The sequence below is a fragment of the Oncorhynchus tshawytscha genome, linkage group LG05, assembly GCF_018296145.1.
Source record: "Oncorhynchus tshawytscha isolate Ot180627B linkage group LG05, Otsh_v2.0, whole genome shotgun sequence".
NCBI classification, from domain to species: Eukaryota; Metazoa; Chordata; class Actinopteri; order Salmoniformes; family Salmonidae; genus Oncorhynchus; species Oncorhynchus tshawytscha.
This window is the reverse complement of record NC_056433.1, coordinates 44469752-44491797: the sequence shown is the minus strand read 5'-3', so window position 1 is coordinate 44491797 and position 22046 is coordinate 44469752. Positions and strand designations below refer to the sequence as shown.

The following is a 22046-nucleotide window of genomic DNA, read 5'->3' as shown; positions in this document are numbered from 1 at the left end:
CGAGTTCAAATGCACAAACGACAACAACAATAACAGAAAAATATTTTGCCGCCCAATAAGTGACTACTGCAGAACTACGTGGGGATTTGTAGAAGAAAGTAGGAGGAGAAAGTTGTGCTTTGATTAACAGAATCCTTTTCATGGCTCAGTAGGTTCAGTACCAATAAATGTGAATGGCAGGCCAGAAGATTCAGTTAATGTTGACTTGTTTCTTTTCTCTCTCTCTCTCTCTCTGTCTTTCTCTCTCTTTCCTTCTTACTCTCCCCCCCCCCCAGGTTGTTATGGTGTTAGGCCGGACACGGTACACAATGGGGCCTGGAAGTGTTTGAGATGTACAGCACTCGCCTGGACAGCGGTGAGTCCTCAATCAAATCAACACAAAACCGCATTATGCCTTCACTGTGAAACAACTCCATGTGGACTCAGACCACCGGGCTTCTTAGTTGACCATGTTTATCCCATTTGGAAACGTATTTTATATGCAGGGATGTTGATACGACTGAACAACCCCCCTCACTTCCCCTCTGTGCCCACTGTCTGCCCACATCCTAACCCTTCATGTGTTCTCACAGGACTGCTGTCTGTGTAACTTACGGGGAGGCGCTTTGAAGATGACCACGGACAACCGGTCAGTGTCCCCTTCCCTAACTTCTGCACGGCACTGGCCGTCCCCTATGTTACTGTAACATGGCATGGCTTTTGATAAGTTGTACGCTGTGTGTTGTGAACAGCTGGGTGCTCGCGTCATATGTGTCCCCCCACACACACACACACACACACACACGTCATGTCTCCTCTCTTCTCCTCCCTCCAGGTGGGTCCATGTGATCTGTGCCATCGCTGTGGCCGAGGCCCGCTTCGTCAACGCCGTCGAGAGGGAGCCGGTGGACATCAGCGCCATCCCAGAGAACAGGAAGAGTCTGGTGAGTGGAGGGAGGGAGCCCAAGAAACATGCTCAATTGGCACCAAATGGCCTGAAACAGGGAAGGGGACTAACTGAACTTGTCCAATGAGTGGCCCTGACAGTGTGCCCTAAAGTACATGACTCTGGTCCTAGATGGCCGATTGTGTAAAATGCACGGCATTTTCGTCAGATGCTTAAACTTGGTGATCTCCTTTGCATTGGGGGGAGCCTTCTCAAAATTAGACTTGAGTATTCTAGAATTACGCTCCTCCCATCCTGCTCCTCAACTACTGCGACTGCTCTGTCGCTACCAGGGCCTGTATCCGCAAAGCATCTTAGGGTAGGAGTGCTGATCTCGGATCAGTTTTGCCGTAAATTATATGGACGGATCCTAGGTCAGCACTCCTACTCTGAGATGCTTTGTGGATACGGGCCCTGGTCTCTCAACTATTCTCTCACAAACTACCTCGCGTCTCCCGCTCTCATGTCGTTTTCTCTCCCCATCACTCCTCTTCTCTCCCCATCACTCCATCATCTCTGTCAGTCCTTGGTCTTTTTCATGCTTTCTTTCTCTCTCTCTCTCTGTTCCTTTTTCTCTCTCACCAACTCCCTTCACACTCCACTGTCTCCCGTTCTCTCTTTTGCTCTTGCCACTCTGTTTCCTACCATCCGTCACTCCCTCTCTCCTCCTCCCGGATGGATGGATGGATGGTGTATTAGTGAGCCGAGGAGGACGGTGGCAGAGTTAAATAATAGATGCACGGAAATGAATGGCTGAATAATCAGGTGTCATTTATCTGTGCGCTAAATGAACTGCGTTGATCCCGCGGGCAGGAGGCAATTTCCCATTGCTGCCGCGCCTTTGAACACACGGCTCCCTTCCCTCCCTTTATCTCCCTCTCTCCGTCCCTCGCTTGATCCCTCCCTTCATCCGAAGCAACTTCAGTCGCACAGCCTCTGCAGTGGCATTGTCACAAATCTACAAATATAATGTCCCCCCCCCCGAATAATCTATCAAAAGAAGTGAAGATCGTCTTTTGAATAATTTACATCCGAGCACTGTTTCCTCCACCTTTTGAAAAGGGCTGTTAAAAAGCTGCCGCGCCCTCCTAATGATTTGGACGACTGGGCTTATCTCTATTGTAGAGGAATGGTGTGATCTAATTAATTTGGGGCACCACATGTTATTAGTCCACAAGAAACTGTAATTGTCATCTCATTTGGAAGGTCATTAAGTTCTCAAATGACGAGCCAAATCCATTCCTCAGAGGCCAGTGGATACTTTTATAGACGAAAGACTTATTCTAGGAGCAACGAGATAAGAGTTTACAGGATGAATGAATAGTGGCGATTTCACTGGCAAACTACTCTGCGGTACAGAATTAGAATCCAAAAAGCAGAAAGGGAAAAGAATAAGGGGGAGAAGGTTGTAGAGCATTTGATCAAATGGACAAAGGCAAGATAATTGTTTGAAAGTAGTCCAAATGAAGTGAGCCAGGTAATCCTAGGAGAATGACAGCCTTAATGAAGTAAGACGAGGCAGATTTACACCCTTGGTCAAATCAAGGAAGTCACAGGTGACCTGGATACTGCACTTCAGACAAACGGATTGTTATTGTGGTGCGCGGAGAATGGAGTCTCAACTTTCGGGAACACAGATTCACCGCATGTCCATCACTCAAACAACAAATGTGCAAAAGTAGCCCAATTAGTGGGATGGATCTGACCATCTTCTTGTCCCCGCAGTGCTCAGGTTTATAATGGCTGTCAGTGAAAACCCATACAGCGCTGTGAAGCGGAGAATGTGACCCCTGAAGTTGTGTACAGCATGTTACTGTACACCCACTGCGTTCCAATTTAGGTGCTTATCAATGACAAACTGCCATTTTTAACCCCGTATACAGGATCACGAGGGCTACCAAAACCCTCAAATGTGTGAGCTAACTTGGAACAAATAAAATAGTACAGTCAAATTTAACTTGGTAAAGTCAGAAGCACTAATAAGAATTGTATAGAAAATGTTAAAAAATTCAAATGGAGAAAGTTTATTTTGCATAGTGCAAAAAATATGCATCTCACGTGTTAAGCATTTATTTTCTCAAATCTAGTGATTATTGGTAACGGTTATATTAGACTCAATTTGGAGAGTTAAAAGACAGCAGCAACAGATCCTCTTCATTGATACCAATTCAAAGGCCAGAATTGTGGGGGTAAAATCATGTTTATGCAACCTAATAATCACCCTTAGAATACTTCCAGAACCAACTTAATTTTGTATTTAAATTTGAGAATCTACAATAGAAATTGACCTTCTCCTAGTCTTCATTGAGCCCTGGTTTTGGGACAGATGGGATGAGTTCAAATCAGGTGCCAATCCTTAGAATCCCCCCCTCGAGCTGTTTGATTGATTTGATCTGCTAGTTAAAGAAACACACACACACACACACACACACGACAGGGATATCATTAAAAAAAAGTCAGACTTTCCATTGTGGTCTTCATTGATGGAGATGGAGTTTGAAAAGTCTCTCTAGTAGTCTGTTCCGGATGATGGAAAGGGAGTTGATGCAGTGGGTTGGAAATGCAGTATAGCATGAGTGGACGGGGCATCAATGGTACAGCCAGGGAGAATCAAAGACGGTCAGACAAAACTGGCCCGGAGCTCTTCGTCAGTGTACCATAACCTGCTTCCCCGACGTTCAGTTCCTCCACAGGAGCGGCTCCTCCACAGGTATTAGTGCTCTATTGCCGAACATGTGGCACCCACTTGACGCCACGGCTGCTGAAAAAGTGCTCAAGAGCCACCACACATGGACAGTGGTTAGGAACAGTCCCCTTACCCTCTCGGACATCCCCGGACACTGCATGCGGTTGTGATGCCCGGCAGATGAAACAAAACCTACCAATCTTTCCCAAAAAAGTGACATAAAAACACTTGAAAATAACAAAATGTGTACAATATTTACAGAGCTCTCTGCCTAGGCCACCATGGCAACCAGCGGTAACCTAGCGCAAACCCTTAAATAACTCCACGGTAATCCTTTGGTTTTCAATTTGGAGTTGAGTGAGACAAGTTGTATGCGTCGATTCATTCATTAGTGCAGAGACTAGTGAGCACTTTTAGGCTCCGTAGCTACAAAGAAAGATTCCACAATATTTGTTTATTTTACAAGGGACCACGTACAATTAAAACGTACAGTTGACATCGGAAGTTTACATACACTTAGGTTGGAGTCATTGAAACTCGTTTTTCAAACACTCCACAAATGTCTTGTTAACAAACTATAGTTTTGGTAAGTCGGTTAGGACATCGACTGTGCATGACACAAGTACATTTTCCAACAATTGTTTACAGATGATTTCACTTATAATTCACTGTATCACAATTCCAGTGGGTCAGAAGTTTATATCAAATCAAATTTTATTTGTCACATACACATGGTTAGCAGATGTTAATGCGAGTGTAGCGAAATGCTTGTGCTTCTAGTTCCGACAATGCAGTAATAACCAACAAGTAATCTAACTAACAATTCCAAAACTAGTGTCTTATACACACAAGTGTAAGGGGATAAAGAATATGTACATAAAGATATATGAATGAGTGATGGTACAGAGTGGCATAGGCAAGATACAGTAGATGGTATCGAGTACAGTATATACATATGAGATGAGTATGTAAACAAAGTTGCATAGTTAAAGTGGCTAGTGATACATGTATTACATAAAGATGCAGTAGATGATATAGAGTACAGTATATACGTATACATATGAGATGAATAATGTAGGGTATGTAAACATTTTATTAGGTAGCATTGTTTAAAGTGGCTAGTGATATATTTTACATCATTTCCCATCAATTACCATTATTAAAGTGGCTGGAATTGAGTCAGTGTGTTGGCAGCAGCCACTCAATGTTAGTGGTGGCTGTTTAACAGTCTGATGGCCTTGAGATAGAAGCTGTTTTTCAGTCTCTCGGTCCCAGCTTTGATGCACCTGTACTGACCTCGCCTTCTGGATGATAGCGGGGTGAACAGGCAGTGGCTCGGGTGGTTGTTGTCCTTGATGATCTTTATGGCCTTCCTGTAACATCGGGTGGTGTAGGTGTCCTGGAGGGCAGGTAGTTTGCCCCCGGTGATGCGTTGTGCAGACCTCACTACCCTCTGGAGAGCCTTACGGTTGTTGGCGGAGCAGTTGCCGGGATGCTCTCGATTGTGCATCTGTAGAAGTTTGAGTGCATTTGATGACAAGCCGAATTTCTTCAGCCTCCTGAGGTTGAAGAGGCGCTGCTGCGCCTTCTTCACAATGCTGTCTGTGTGGGTGGACCAATTCAGTTTGTCTGATGTGTATGCCGAGGAACTTAAAACTTGCTACCCTCTCCACTACTGTTCCATCGATGTGGATAGGGGGGTGTTCCCTCTGCTGTTTCCTGAAGTCCACAATCATCTCCTTAGTTTTGTTGACGTTGAGTGTGAGGTTATTTTCCTGTCACCACACTCCGAGGGCCCTCACCTCCTCCCTGTAGGCCGTCTCGTCGTTGTTGGTAATCAAGCCTACCACTGTTGTGTCGTCCGCAAACTTGATGATTGAGTTGGAGGCGTGCGTGGCCACGCAGTCGTGGGTGAACAGGGAGTACAGGAGAGGGCTCAGAACGCACCCTTGTGGGGCCCCAGTGTTGAGGATCAGCGGGGTGGAGATGTTGTTGCCTACCCTCACCACCTGGGGGCGGCCCGTCAGGAAGTCCAGTACCCAGTTGCACAGGGCGGGGTCGAGACCCAGGGTCTCGAGCTTGATGACGAGCTTGGAGGGTACTATGGTGTTAAATGCCGAGCTGTAGTCGATGAACAGCATTCTCACATAGGTATTCCTCTTGTCCAGATGGGTTAGGGCAGTGTGGTTGAGATTGCATCGTCTGTTGACCTATTTGGGCGGTAAGCAAATTGGAGTGGGTCTAGGGTGTCAGGTAGGGTGGAGGTGATATGGTCCTTGACTAGTCTCTCAAAGCACTTCATGATGACGGAAGTGAGTGCTACGGGGCGGTAGTCGTTTAGCTCAGTTACCTTAGCTTTCTTGGGAACAGGAACAATGGTGGCCCTCTTGAAGCATGTGGGAACAGCAGACTGGGATAGGGATTGATTGAATATGTCCGTAAACACACCGGCCAGCTGGTCTGCGCATGCTCTGAGGGCGCGGCTGGGGATGCCGTCTGGGCCTGCAGCCTTGCGAGGGTTAACACGTTTAAATGTTTTACTCACCTCGGCTACAGTGAAGGAGAGACCGCATGTTTTGGTTGCAGGCCGTGTCAGTGGCACTGTATTGTCCTCAAAGCGGGCAAAAAAGTTATTTAGTCTGCCTGGGAGCAAGACATCCTGGTCCGTGACGGGGCTGGTTTTCTTTTTGTAATCCGTGATTGACTGTAGACCCTGCCACATACCTCTTGTGTCTGTGCCGTTGAATTGCGGAGGGCAAGGCAATCAAGTCAACACTATGTCAACACTATGACTGTGCCTTTGACTGTACCTTTAAACAGCTTGGAAAATTCCAGAAAATTATGTTATGGCTTTAGATGCTTCTGATAGGCTAATTGACAACATTTGAATCAATTGGAGGTGTACCTGTGGATGTATTTCAAGGCCTACCTTCAAACTCAGTGCCTCTTTGTTTGACATCATGGGAAAAACAAAAGGAATCAGCCAAGACCTCAGAAAAAAAATTGTAGACAAGTCTGGTTCATTCTTGGGAGCAATTTCCAAACGCCTGAAGATACCACGTTCATCTGTACAAACAATAGTACGCAAGTATAAACACCATGGGACCACGCAGCCGTCATACCGCTCAGGAAGGAGACGTGTTCTGTCTCCTAGAGATGAACGTACTTTGGTGCGCAAAGTGGCAATCAATCCCAGAACAGCAGCAAAGGACCTTGTGAAGATGCTGGAGGAAACAGGTACAAAAGTATCTATATCCACAGTAAAACAAGTCCTATATCAACATAACCTGAAAGGCCGCTCAGCCAGACTACAGTTTGCAACTCACATGGGGACAAAGATCATACTTTTTGGAGAAATGTCCTCTGGTCTGATGAAACAGAAATAGAACTGTTTGGCCATAATGACCATCGTTATGTTTGGAGAAAAAAGGGGGATGCTTGCAAGCCGAAGAACACCATCTCACCCGTGAAGCACGGGAGTGGCAGCATCATGTTGTAGGGGTGCTTTGCTGCAGGAGGGACTGGTGCACTTCACAAAATAGATGGCATCATGAGAAGGACAATTATGTGGATATATTGAAGCAAAATCTCAAGACATCAGTCAGGAAGTTGAAACTTGGTCGCAAATGGGTCTTCCAAATGGACAATGACCCCAAGCATACTTCCAAAGTTGTGGCAAAATGGCTTAAGTACAACAAAGTATTGGAGTGGCCATCACAAAGCCCTGACCTCAATCCTATAGAACATTTGTGGGCAAAACTGAAAAAGCGTGTGCGAGCAAGGAGGCCTACAAAGCTGACTCTGTTACACCAGCTCTGTCAGGAGGAATGGGCCAAAATTCACCAAACTTATTGTGAGAAGCTTGTGGATGGCTACCTGAAACATCTGACCCAAGTTAAACAATTTTAAAGGCAATGCTACCAAATACTAATTGAATGTATGTAAACTTCTGACCCACTGGGAATGTGATGAAAGAAATAAAAGCTGAAATAAGTCATTCTCTCTACTATTATTCTGACAATTCACATTCTTAATAAAATAAAGTGGTGATCCAAACTGATCTAAGACAGGGAATTTTTACTAGGGTTAAATGTCAGGAATTGTGAAAAACTGAGTTTAAATGTATTTGGCTGTTAACTTCCGACTTCAACTGTATTTCTATGAGGAAATTTGATGCATTGGTTCTACCTCAGCCGGCAAAGACCAAAGCAAAAAAAGGGGCAAGCTAAACAAACAAACAAATAAATAAATGTTTGTTGACGTCCATAAATCTCCTCCTGTGGTTCGTTCCGTTTGTGAAGCCTGTCTCATGATTCTGCCCAGTGGAATATTAAATCAGGCGACTGCGAGGCCGGTGAAATATCTCCTAGCCGAGGCCCTATCGAGAGCTGTTGTGCATTTCCACCGCTGGCCCACGGGGTCTAAAATGAAGTATTGACATTTTAATAAATATTTTTTATTTTCCATCGATCTCCTGCGGGTCACGGCGGGCTATATGCAATCTGTCAGCGAGAGAGAAGGAGACAGAAGAGGGATGGAGGGGGGGGCAGGCAGGGAGAGGGGTTAAGAAAGTGAGGGGGGAGAGATGGGAGAGAAGAAAGGAATGGAGAGAAGGAGAGTGTGGAGATGGGATCGGAATAGGTTGAAAGAGTGGGAGGAAGGAAAAAGGCGGATGGTGAGAGAGGGAGGCGAGTTAGAAAACGGGTCTTGAGGGTGAAGGAGAGATGGGAGAAAGACGGAAAGAGATGAGCGACCGATGCGAGGTGGGGGAATGCCACGTACGAGAGGATCAAGGAGGCAGAGAGAAGAAAGGATGGACAGGAAAATAACAGATGAAGGATAATATTTAGTTTGAAGAGCCAACTTAAAATGTTGCCTCGTTTAAACTCCTGCTGTGCGCAACAGAGCGCACCACCTTTGTAACTGCATTTGAATGAGTGTTTCTCACCTTTTCATGACATTTACAAATATCAAAAGTTAAAACAAAAGTTTCACTTGTAAACTTTAGAGTGAAATACTGTTTCGCCGGACTTACGATGAGCATTTATTCATTGTTCACTTGCTTTTACACCATGTTTTGACCAAAACTGTACCCCTGAAATATCGTTTTTGCTCGAACAATATTTGGATGTTTTTGTTTTTTAATCAACTTCGGACACAACAGGTACACTGCGTTGCTTCCGTATCAAAGTAAACTCTATCAAAGTTAAGCATTTATTTTCAGCCAAGTCTCTTGCTCTTGTCGATATTGAAACATACTCCTGAAATACTAAATGCTCTGACAATAGTGTAGAAAAGTGTTTATTTTTTTAGACAGACTTTAGACACTGTCAGTACGATGTTTTGACTCTTAACACGCCTATTCCCTTATCTGGTGTTGCAGAAGTGTGTGTACTGCCATAAAAACACCAAGCAGATGTGCGGCGCGTGTATCCAGTGTTCCCACGACAGCTGCTCCACCTCCTTTCATGTCACCTGCGCTCACATCGCCGGCGTGCTCATGAAGCCTGCCGATTGGCCCTACGTGGTGTCCGTCACGTGCCACAAGCACAAGAAGACCAATCACAAGGTGCGAGCTGTGTTACGCTGTGTGAAATAGACATTTGCAAAACGAACAGCTTCTACTTAGCTTTATGTTATGAATGTGTCAGGCTGAGTGTTAGCTTCACTGCTACACTATACGTTTTTCAGATTAAATCTCATATGTCCCGCTTATGGGTTTCCTGCCAACTGAAATTAGCATAGAATATGAAGGCTGTGCACTGTCTGTGATCCACTGCTCTAACAACATATAAATAAAATGGCAATAGATAGATTTTAATCAAGTACATGATATTTCCCTCCATGTCAAATACTCAAACACCCTCCCTCTCTCTGTCTGTCAAGGCGAGGGCGGGGCCACGGGGGGAGTTTTCTCTGGGCCAGAAAGTGATTGGTCGGAACAGCGACGGCTGGTTCTACCCCTGCACCATCATCGGCATGGCGTCGCACACCTTCTACGAGGTCAACTATGATGACGGCTCCTACTGCGACAACTTATTCCCAGAGAACATTGTGGTGAGTTCCACTCTACACCGCTCGGTGTCTTAATCAAAGCAAAGTTTATTTGTCACATGCGCCGAATACAACCTTACCGTGAAATGCTTACTTACAAGCCCTTAACCAATAGTGCAGTTCAAGAAGAGTTAAGAAAATATTTACCAAGTAGACTAAAGTACAATTAATAATAAAAAGTAACACAATAAGAATAACAATAACGAGGCTATATACAGGGGGCACCGGTACCGAGTCAGTGTGCCGGGGTACAGGTTAGTTGAGGTAATTTGTACATGTAGGTAGGGGTGAGGGGACTATGTATAAACAGTGAGTAGCAGCAGTGTACAAAACAAATGGGGGGGGTCAATGTAAATAATCTGGTGGCCATTTGATTAGTTGTTCACCAGTCTTATGGCTTGGGGGTAGAAGTTATTAAGGAGCCTTTTGGTCCTAGACTTGATGCTCTGGTACCGCTTGACGTGCTGTAGCAGAGAAAACAGTCTATGACTTGGGTGACTGGAGTCTCTAACACTTGTATGGGCTTTCCTCTGACACCACCTATTAAATAGGTCCTGGATGGCAGGAAGCTTGGCCCCAGTGATGTACTGGGCCGTTCGCACTACCATCTGTAGCGCCTTACGGTCAGATGCCGAGCAGTTGCCATACCAGGCGGTGATGCAACCGGTCAGAATGCTCTCGATGGTGCAGCTGTAGAACTTTTTGAGGATGTGGGGACCCATGCCAAATCTTTTCAGTCTCCTGAGGGGGAAAAGGTTGCGTTGTGCCCTCTTCACGACTGGCTTGGTGTGTTTAGACCATGATAGTTTGTTGGTGGTGTGGACACCAAGGAGCTTGAAACTCTCGACCCGCTCCACTACAGCCCCGTCAATGTTAATCCTTAAGGTTTAAAACAGTGAGGGGACCATTATATGGTGAAGTGTTGACCTAGTCGACGAACATAACAACAGGAGAGAAAATGAGCTCTCAAAGCCGTGTTTCATAGAGCGGCATATCGAATGGATATGTTGGATGCATCAAATCCTAACCTGTTCTTGTCTTGTTCCCTCCACTCATCCAGAGTCATGACTGTCTTCGTAACGGCCCGCCAGAGATGGGCGAGCTGATGTTGGTCCATACCGTGGAGGGCAAGGCGCTCAATGCCTCCTACGTCAGGGACCACGTCCACAAGCACTACCAGGTGAGTAGCGGTGGCCTCCCATACTCTCCTTTATTCCCTCCCTCTCATCAGCCCACGCATTTGCGGCCGGCACGTGGGGAATTTATTGGTGCGATGTGCAGAGTGCTTACGAGGTATACCGCTTAGAGGAGAGGAGGGTGTTCCTGGAATTTGTACCGGACACACACACACACACACACACACACACACACACACACACACACACACACGGCGAGAGAAAGAGCCTGTTATATTAATCTCGAAGCAAGTCGGCCTGGTCTTAGCCTTGTGAGTACTTCTGTGCACTCACACACACTTTCAGCGCTCAGAGCTCACACATACTCGGCATGGGCGATGTGTGATATGACAAGACATGCCACACACACTTTTTCTGGTTTAGGATCACACAGACCAATCCCTTTCATCAGTGTGTGAGTCTGTCTGTATTGTACAGTGTCTTCGGAAAGTATTCAGACCCCTTGACTCTTCCCACATTTTGTTACGTTACAGCCTTATTCTAAAATGGTTCAAATACCATTTTTTACTCAGCAATCTACACACAATACCCCATAATGACACTTGGAGACAGGTTTTTCTGGCATTTTTGCAAATGTATAATAACATTTTTTTTAAATACCTTATTTACATAAGTATTCAGACCCTTTGCTATGAGACTTGAAAATGAGCTCAGGTGCATCCTGTTTCCATTGAACATCCTTGATGTTTCTACAACTTGATTGGAGTCCACCTGTGTTAAATTCAATTGATTGGGCTTGATTTGGAAAGGCACACACTTGTCAGTAAAAGGCACATAACAGCCCACTCGGAGTTTGCCAAAAGGCACCTAAAGATTCTCAGACCACAAGAAACAAGATTCTCTGGTCTGATGAAACCAAGATTGAACTCTTTGGCCTGAAAGCCAAGCGTCACAACCTGGCACCAACACTACGGTGAAACATGGTGGTGGCAGCATCATGCTGTGGGGATGTTTTTCAGCGACTGGGAGACTAGTCAGGATCGAGGCATAGATAAATGTAGCAAAGTACAGAGAGATCCTTGATGAAAACCTGCTCAGGACCTCAGACGGGGGTGAAGGTTCACCTTCCGACAAGACAACAACACTAAGCACACAGGCGTGGCTTCGGGACAAGCCTCTGAATGTCCTTGACTCGCCCAGCCAGAGCCCGGACTTGAACTCAAAAAGATATTTAATCTATTTTAGAATAAGGCTGTAACAAAACAGAATGTGGGAAAAGTCCAGGGGTCTGAATACTTTCCGAATGCAGTCGATATGAGTTCACGGACATGCCTCTGTCTGCGCATGTGTGTGTGTGCGCTCTAATCTAGGAGTCTCACTGTGCTTGTATATATGTGTGTTTACATCTGCCTGCATTCTCACTGGTCTATTTTTCTGTTTGGACAGCAGACCAAAATCCTGTTTTTTCAGATGTTATTTCCAACATAACAAACAACCAACACTTTCAGAAGAAAAAAAGAAAGAAAAACTTCTCAAAAAGTGTATTCCCTCCCCGTCTTACTGGCGGTGAGATGTCTGTGTGAGCCAGCGCTAAGAAGCTGTTAAAATCAACTCTCCAGCTGGTGCCTGTGTCAGGGTGGCGAGCGCGACCTTGTCTAGTAGCCGTCACCACCCCAAAGGGCCTCTCTCTCACTCACTCACTCACTCACTCACTCACTCACACACCAGAGTTTTCAAAATGCATACCCTCTCCAGCTCATTCCAAAATGGTGGGTAACGAGCTGATAACCTGCCTACCATTGCTTATGTAATAGAATGGGGAATGGGAAGCATGCTTCAATTACCAGTTGACATTTAAAAAATAATTGTAGCTATTTTTAATCAACCTCCGTTTGCATTTGTTGAATTTTTGTTACCTGATGATTGGTCTTATAAAAGCACATTTAGTCCAGCAGCAACGAATGAGCTGTTTGAGAAGCTCTAGCTGTTGCTCTCACGCTGCCTGACAGATTTCCTACTCATGTGCTGTGCACTTGTGATAAACATAACTACTAACGAAAATACACACGTGCCAATTTAATTCCACTACATTATGCAAATGGACCTATGGACTGATAAGCATGACCAATCGAAATGTATTTACATTGACTGGTATTTCCGTCGATGAACATGCTAAATGGTATTTTGCCATCAGACTTCTTTTCTTCTCCCGGACAATAGGCCGGTGGCAGTTTTTTATTTATCGGCTTTCCATTTTTTGGGCGCCCAAAAGCCGGCTATTACCTGCTAATGGAAACCCTGGTGTTTGTGTTTGTTACCTTCAATCATGCAATTCTGGTACTGTATTTTGTCCTATTGACTTATCCAACTTGGAGCCAGGGACTCTCCAAAAATCAAAGGGTCTGTTTTTGTAGTTTTTCCAAGTATGACACTTCATCAACTTTTTATTAAAGCTTTTTTTTATTTTCTCTCTCACTCTCTTGCCCTCTCTCTTTCTCCATTTCCATCTCCCTTTTCTCTCTCGTCTTCTCCACTATTCAGGTGGAGTTCCAGGATGAGTCACAGTTGTTACTGAAGCAAACAGAGATCCACTCGCTGGAGCAGGACCTGCCCAAAAGGGTCTGCGCCCGCCTGGTACGAGATCACCTGGCACCCACCTACTAGGGCTGGGGAGAGGGAAGCAGGGGGATGGGCTGGGGAGAGGGAAGCAGGGATGGTTTGGGGGAGAGGATGGCAAGAGTGGGCTGGGCTGGGGGAGAGGATGGCAGGAGTGGGCTGGGCTGGGGGAGAGGATGGCAGGAGTGGGCTGGGCTGGGGAGAGGATGGCAGGAGTGGGAAATTGGTGCGTGCACAATATTATTGCACATTACGTTATGATGCTCAGTTCAGTCAGGGCTGTGCTGAGCCCTTTTATAAAATGTACTTCCCACCGTATGTACAGTGCATCTGGAAAGTATTCAGACCCCTTATTCTGAAATGTATTAAATAGTTTTTTCCCCTCATCAATCTACAGACAATACCCCATAATTACATAGCAAAAACAGGTGTTTAGAATTTAGTGGAAATTAACAAATAAAAACGTATATCTCATTTACATAACTATTCAGATCCTTTACTCAGTACTTTGTTGAAGCACCTTTGGCAGCGATTGCAGCCTTGAGTCTTCTTGGGTATGACGCTGTAAGCTTGACACACCTGTATTTGGGGAGATTCTCCAATTATTCTCTGCAGATCCTCTCATGCTCTGTTAGGTTGGATGGGGAGCTCCGCTGCAGTTATTTTCAGGTCTCTCCAGAGATGTTCGATTGGGTTCAACTCCGGGCTCTGGCTGGGCAACTCAAGGGATATTCAGAGACTTGTCCCGAAGCCACTGCTGCATTGTCTTGGCTGTGTGCTTAAGGTCGTTGTCCTATTGGAAGGTGAACCTTCGCCCTAGTCTGAGGTCAAGGATCTCTCCGTGCTCCTTTTATCTTTCCCTCGATCCTGACTAGTCTCCAAGTCCCTGCCGCTGAAAAACATCCCCACAGCATGATGCTGCCTCCACCATGCTTCACCATAGGGATGGGCCCATGCACTGTCAACTGTGGGACCTTTTATAGACAGGTGTGTGCCTTTCCAAATCATGTCCAATCAATTGAATTTACCACAGGTGGACACCAATGAAGTTGTAGAAATATTTCAAGGATGATCAATGGAAACAGGATGGACCTGATTTCAATTTCGAGTCTTATAGCAAAGGGTCTGAATACTTAAGTAAATAAGGTATGTTTAGCATTTTCATAGATTTGCAAAAATGTCTAAAAACCTGTTTTTACTTCGTCGTTATGGGGGCATTGTGTGTAGATTGACGAGGAAAAATATATATCCATTTTATAATAAAGCTGTAACGTATCAAAATGTGGAAAAAGTCAAGGGGTCTGAATACTTTCCAAATGCACCGTAAATAAACTATGTTCAGATAGGTTAGGATACTTTTTTAAACAGGGGGACTAAATATAAGAAGTGCTTTCATTTCTAAATGTTGAAACAGATATGTATGAAAATACCCTCAAGTAAAGGGTGACATTCTGTGCAATCGCCTCATATGAATTTTTTGATCTCATATCCAAAGTCCTAGGGTACAATGCTAAAATATAAAATGTCAGCTTCACTGTCCAAATGGATAAGGCGGGGAGTTGTACATACTGTGTATATACAAAAGTATGTGGACACCCCTTCAAATGAGTGGATTCGGATGTTTCAGCCACACCAGTTGCTGACACATGTATACAAATCGAGCACACCGCCATGCAATCTCCTTAGGTCAACATTGGCAGTGGAATGGCCTTACTGAAGAGCTCAGTGACTTTCAACATGGCACCATCATAGGATGCCACCTTTCCAACAAGTAAGTTTGTCAGTTTTCTGCCCTACTGGAGCTGCCCTGGTCAACTGTAAGTGATGTTATTGTGAAGTGGAAACGTCTAGGAGCAACAACGGCTCAGCCACAAAGCCACACAAGCTCACAGAATGGGACTGCCCGGGTGCTGAAGCGTGTAGTGTATAAAATTGTCTGTCCTCGGTTGCAACACTCACTACCGAGTTCCAAACTGCACAAGAACTGTTTGTCGGGAGCTTCATGAAATGGGTTTCCATGGCCGGCTAGCCGCACACAAGCCTAAGATCACCATGCGCAATGTCAAGCGTCAGCTGGAGTGGTGTAAAGCTCGCCACCATTTGACTCTGGAGCAGTGGACATGCGTTCTCTGGAGTGATGTATCCCGCTTCACCATCTGGCAGTCCGACAGACTAATTTGTGTTTGGCGGATGCCAGGAGAATGCTACCTGCCCCAATCGATTGCGCAACCAGGGGTGGAAAGACCCTGGATCATTGTTACTCTAACTTCCGCGACGCATATAAGGCCCTGCCCCGCCCCATTTCGGAAAAGCTGACCACGACTCCATTTTGTTGATCCCTGCCTACAGACAGAAACTAAAACAAGAAGCTCCCACGCTGAGGTCTGTCCAACGCTGGTCCGACCAAGCTGACTCCACACTCCAAGACTGCTTCCATCACGTGGACTGGGAGATGTTTCGTATTGCGTCAGACAACAACATTGACGAATACGCTGATACGGTGTGCGAGTTCATTAGAACGTGCGTTGAAGATGTCGTTCCCATAGCAACGATTAAAACATTCCCTAACCAGAAACCGTGGATTGATGGCAGCATTCGTGTGAAACTGAAGGCACGAACCACTGCTTTTAATCAGGGCAAGGTGTCTGGTAACATGACTGAATACAAACAGTGCAGCTATTCCCTCCGCAAGGCTATCAAACAAGCTAAGCGCCAGTACAGAGACAAAGTAGAATCTCAATTCAACGGCTCAGACACAAGAGGTATGTGGCAGGGTCTACAGTCAATCACGGACTACAGGAAGAAACCCAGCCCAGTCACGGACCAGGATGTCTTGCTCCCAGGCAGACTAAATAACTTTTTTGCCCGCTTTGAGGACAATACAGTGCCACTGACACGGCCTGCAACGGAAACATGCGGTCTCTCCTTCACTGCAGCCGAAGTGAGTAAGACATTTAAACGTGTTAACCCTCGCAAGGCTGCAGGCCCAGACGGCATCCCCAGCCGCGCCCTCAGAGCATGCGCAGACCAGCTGGCCGGTGTGTTTACGGACATATTCAATCAATCCCTATACCAGTCTGCTGTTCCCACATGCTTCAAGAGGGCCACCATTGTTCCTGTTCCCAAGAAAGCTAAGGTAACTGAGCTAAACGACTACCGCCCCGTAGCACTCACATCTGTCATCATGAAGTGCTTTGAGAGACTAGTCAAGGACCATATCACCTCCACCCTACCTGACACCCTTGACCCACTCCAATTTGCTTACCGCCCAAATAGGTCCACAGACGATGCAATCTCAACCACACTGCACACTGCCCTAACCCATCTGGACAAGAGGAATACCTATGTGAGAATGCTGTTCATCGACTACAGCTCGGCATTCAACACCATAGTACCCTCCAAGCTCGTCATCAAGCTCGAGACCCTGGGTCTCGACCCCCGCCCTGTGCAACTGGGTACTGGACTTCCTGACGGGCCGCCCCCAGGTGGTGAGGGTAGGCAACAACATCTCCTCCCCGCTGATCCTCAACACTGGGGCCCCACAAGGGTGCGTTCTGAGCCCTCTCCTGTACTCCCTGTTCACCCACGACTGCGTGGCCATGCACGCTCCAACTCAATCATCAAGTTTGCGGACGACACAACAGTGGTAGGCTTGATTACCAACAACGACGAGACGGCCTACAGGGAGGAGGTGAGGGCCCTCGGAGTGTGGTGTCAGGAAAATAACCTCACACTCAACGTCAACAAAACTAAGGAGATGATTGTGGACTTCAGGAAACAGCAGAGGGAACACCCCCATCCACATCGATGGAACAGTAGTGGAGAGGGTAGCAAGTTTTAAGTTCCTCGGCATACACATCACAGACAAACTGAATTGGTCCACTCACACAGACAGCATCGTGAGGAAGGCGCAGCAGCGCCTCTTCAACCTCAGGAGGCTGAAAGAATTCGGCTTGTCACCAAAAGCACTCACAAACTTCTACAGATGCACAATCGAGAGCATCCTGGCGGGCTGTATCACCGCCTGGTATGGCAACTGCACCGCCCTCAACCGTAAGGCTCTCCAGAGGGTAGTGAGGTCTGCACAACGCATCACCGGGGCAAACTACCTGCCCTCCAGGACACCTACACCACCCGATGCTACAGGAAGGCCATAAAGATCATCAAGGACATCAACCACCCGAGCCACTGCCTGTTCACCCCGCTGTCATCCAGAAGGCGAGGTCAGTACAGGTGCATCAAAGCTGGGACCGAGAGACTGAAAAACAGCTTCTATCTCAAGGCCATCAGACTGTTAAACAGCCACCACTAACATTGAGTGGCTACTGCCAACACACTGTCAATGACACTGACTCTACTCCAGCCACTTTAATCATGGGAATTGATGGGAAATGATGTAAATATATCACTAGCCACTTTAAACAATGCTACCTTATATAATGTTACTTACCCCACATTGTTCATCTCATATGCATACGTTGATACTGTACTCTATATCATCGACTGCATCCTTATGTAATACATGTATCACTAGCCACTTTAACTATGCCACTTGGTTTACATACTTATCTCATATGTATATACTGTACTCGATATCATCTACTGTATCTTGCCTATGCTGCTCTGTACCATCACTCATTCATATATCCTTATGTACATATTCTTTATCCCCTTACACTGTGTATAAGACAGTAGTTTTTTTTGGAATTGTTAGTTAGATTACTTGCTCGTTATTACTGCATTGTCGGAACTAGAAGCACAAGCATTTCGCTACACTCGCATTAACATCTGCTAACCATGTGTATGTGACAAATAAAATTTGATTTGATTTGAATGTATAGTGCCAACTGTAAAGTTTGGTGGAGGAGGAATAATGGTCTGGGGCTGTTTTCATGGTTCGGGTTAGGCCCCTTAGTTCCAGTGAAATGAAATCTTAACGCTACAGTATACAATTACATTGTAGTTCCAACTTTGTGGCAACAGTTTGGGGAAGGCCCTTTCCTATTTCAACATTGTACTTCCAACTTTGTGGCAACAGTTTGGGGAAGGCACTTTCCTATTTCAACATGACAATGCCTCCGTGCACAAAGCGAGGTCCATACAGAAATGGTTTGTCGAGATCGGTGTGGAAGAACCTGACTGGCCTGCACAGAGCCCTGACCTCAACCCCATCGAACACCTTTGGGACTAATTGGAACGCCGACTGCAAGCCAGGCCTAATCGCCCAACATCAGTGCCCGACGAAGGGGGTACCAACTCCAAACTAATGCCCATGGTTTTGGAATGAGATGTTTGACGAGTAGGTGTCCACATACTTTTGGTCATATCGTGTATGTTACTTGATGGGAAACATACATGCTTACAGTTTGGTTGAAAAGGTTGTAGTGGTTTGTATGGTGTAGGGGCAAAGGTATGGAAGAAGGGATTGTGTCTATTTCATGCCACTGTTTTAATCATAAGCTGTATCTTACCTCTCCAGGCAATACCAACCCAGGAAGGTGTTATGTCAGGAGATGAACCACAGGCAGCCAAGCGGCCTCGCCTCCCCGCTCCTCACCCCCCACCTCAAGCCCTCATGGACTCAACGCAGCAGCACCTCGGACGCCACCTCACAGCTACAGCCCCAGCACCTCACAGTATTACACCCACCACCCCCAGCCATGTGCCTGCTCCCCCCAACACTGACATCAGTGCCCCTACCCTCACACAGGCTCTGGCAATACCCATCCCCGAGCCCACCCTTAACCCAATGCCCGCTCTCCCTGACCCCTGTCTCGCTGACCATCTCCCAGCCGCCCCCCTGCTGCCCCTGTCCCCAGACATGCCCTCCCAGCACCAGGGCGAAGTCTACACGCCTAGCTCCAGCTACGTATCCTACATGGAGACTCTGCTCAATGCACATTTCCCTCCTCAGGAAAAGGGCCCCGGTCCCCTGTTTTAATGAGACATACCACTCTGCAGTGCTAGCTAGGCTCACAGGAGCTCAGCTAATGCTATGAAAGATAACTTAATCTATGCTAACGGAAGCTAGCGGTTGACGAAGCTAACGGAGGCTAGCTAATGGACAGTAGCATCCGCTACACAGGAGTTGAAAACAGGGCGGCAGAGGAAGCCCTCCTCGGTTGCATGTCTCTTCATTTGAATTTTCTCACTGTGGTGATGGGCAGCTCCTGGAACTGCAGCGGGAGAGGGAGGCTTCTTCCGCACCTCTGTATCTTTTCCATTGTGCAAGACACAATGTATAGACATGAATAGACTCTCGCGAGCATCAACGCCGTACCTCTCTGCATCCATTTATTTACCCATTTCTCACACTTTTACAGAAAGGAGAAACCCTTCAAATGGGCACGTGACATCAGCAGTCTACGTGCATCAGCTTTCTGAGTGGTTCTATAAAACCAGCTACAAGTCTTTTTTTTTTTTTTTAATTTTTTTTTTTAAAGAAGCCATACCAACCGCTAACAAGGAAACGGAAAATCAAATGGACAGAATATTTGTGTACAGTTTCAATAATGTATTTTAGTTTTTTCTTGCGAGAGGTCCTGGGGAAAAGGGTGGGGGTGTATTACGGGGTTTCACAAGTATTTAAATGTCTTAGTCACATATTGATATAAAATATTTGTACAAAGAAAAACATGTTCAATGCAACCATGGTAGTTGCACTTTACCGTAAACTTGTCTGCAGAACCATTGAATTTTGTGAAGATGTGTCGCAGTAGTTGCGAATGTGACCTTGCGTCGACTAAACCCCAAAATGGCCGTATACAAACGGCTCACGTTTTCCAACTCCAGAACTTCTACTTCTGGGCTTGTTTTGTAGCATTCTTCGTAAAATGTCAAATCAATGTTACTATTCAATTTTGTCTGTCTGTATTCTTTCTATGTTTATTTTGTGAATATATATTAACTAACCTCACGAGGTGACGGAGAAAATGGTTTGATTATCAAATTGTGATCCTTTTTTTTTGAGATTTTAGAACCATAAATTCAATTTCTACTCCGGTGAAGAAATGATGAATTTTCAAATGGTGTGTTGACTGTTTATATTGGGTGCTGTAAGGTATCCTGGACCAACTGAGGAAGCATGTTTCTCATACCCTTAGTCACATTGTACATAGTGCAAGCCTTGTGTATGTGAATCACATCTGTCAATGTCATACTAGCCATTTCATTTAACTGTTAAAGAGGCTTTATTTCATAGGAATTAAACAAGAGTTGCAATGATTACTAGCTGCCATGTTGTTCCTTTCCTTTCTCATGTTTAGAAACCCGCTCTTATCCCTCTCTCTTCCACCAGCTGTCCGTCCTTTCTCATCCCGCGCACCACTCCCCTTCCCTGCAGGCGGCTACGGTTTGACTTTGCTCTAATGGTGCGATTGAGCACAGTGGAGGTATAACTACAGCTATTACTTGCCCCCCGTCCCGTCCCGTCCCCCCGTCCTCCTCTGGCAACAACACATCCCGAATCCCAAAGAGGAGGCTAATGTTTAGAGGGGAAAAGTGTTCCAGAGGCCATAGAGGTCACTATTGATTTTTACTGCCTATAGGAGTAGTTCTAATGAGAAGCGGGACAGTGACTGTTCCTCACCTCATCTGCCAATTGTGGCTTTTTGTCTGATTCTCTACCCTTCTCTGAAACTGTGCACTTGTACATTTCCCCTCTCATCGATTATAAAAGGAATGGACTGGTGTAAGGGATATGGTGGGAACTCCCTCCAGCCATGCTTGCACCAATCCGATAGCTTTAAATGCATGGGGGGGGGAGTGCACACTTCTGGATAAAGGGTAGAGAATCAGAAGGCAACCTGTCTCAACATCTCTAAAATGCCTTCTTCTAGAGTTCCACCACAAAAGGCAGTTGTTGCTGCGTTTACACAGCTAGCCCAATTCTGATATTTCCTTCACACACATTTTGACCAATCAGATCAGCTCTGAAAAAGGATCTGATGTTAAAAGCTCTGGTGTGATTGGTTAATATCAGAATTTGGCTGCCTGTGTAAATGCAGCCTATGGCTCTTACACTGTGAGGTCACAGATATTCCCCCCAAAAATGTAGAGGTAGTAATGTAGATGGTTTGCTCTAGCCCTATGTATTATTGAATACAGTTGAGTACATTTCAAGTACTCTGAAATGTTGCCCCTGTTCAAGGATGGCAACCACAATCACCAGAATATGGTCAAAGGCAGAGACAGAACACTGTATGAATAGGATCTAGTAAACAGATATGCAGTGCCTTCAGACAGAATTCATACCCCTTGACTTATTCCACATTTTGTTACAGCCTGAATTCGAAATGAAATTTTCACCCATCTACACACAATACACCATAATGACAGTGAAAACATGTTTGGTATTTTCTACATTTTGTTTTGGAAAATTAATTGAAAATGAAATGCATAAATGTCTAATTTACATAAGTATTCACGTCCCTGAGTCAACACTTTGTAGAAGCACCTTTGGCAGCGATTACGGCTGTGAGTCTTTCTGGGTAAGTCTCTAAGAGCTTCCCACACCTGGATTGTGCAACATTTGCCCATTATTATTTGGGCAAGCTCTGTCAAATGGGTTGTTGATCATTGCTAGACAACCATTTTCAGGTCTTGCCATAGATTTTCAAGTAGATTTATG

At 45.7% G+C, this 22046-nt stretch overlaps 1 protein-coding gene across 3 annotated transcripts in view; it reads left to right on the top strand.

Moving 5' to 3' along the window:
• LOC112250624 (lysine-specific demethylase 4B-like) overlaps positions 1-20642 on the top strand; it is a 91415-nt gene extending 70773 nt beyond the window's left edge. For all 3 annotated transcript variants that reach the window (XM_042321952.1, XM_042321951.1, XM_042321953.1), the window contains exons 15-22: positions 276-355; positions 573-628; positions 815-923; positions 8995-9180; positions 9498-9668; positions 10726-10845; positions 13343-13435; positions 18897-20642. In XM_042321952.1, the coding sequence (XP_042177886.1) occupies positions 276-355; positions 573-628; positions 815-923; positions 8995-9180; positions 9498-9668; positions 10726-10845; positions 13343-13435; positions 18897-19358 (1277 nt within the window). In that variant the 3' untranslated portion in view covers positions 19359-20642. The remainder of the gene's footprint in view (positions 1-275; positions 356-572; positions 629-814; positions 924-8994; positions 9181-9497; positions 9669-10725; positions 10846-13342; positions 13436-18896) is intronic.
• Positions 20643-22046: the final 1404 nt, after the last annotated feature.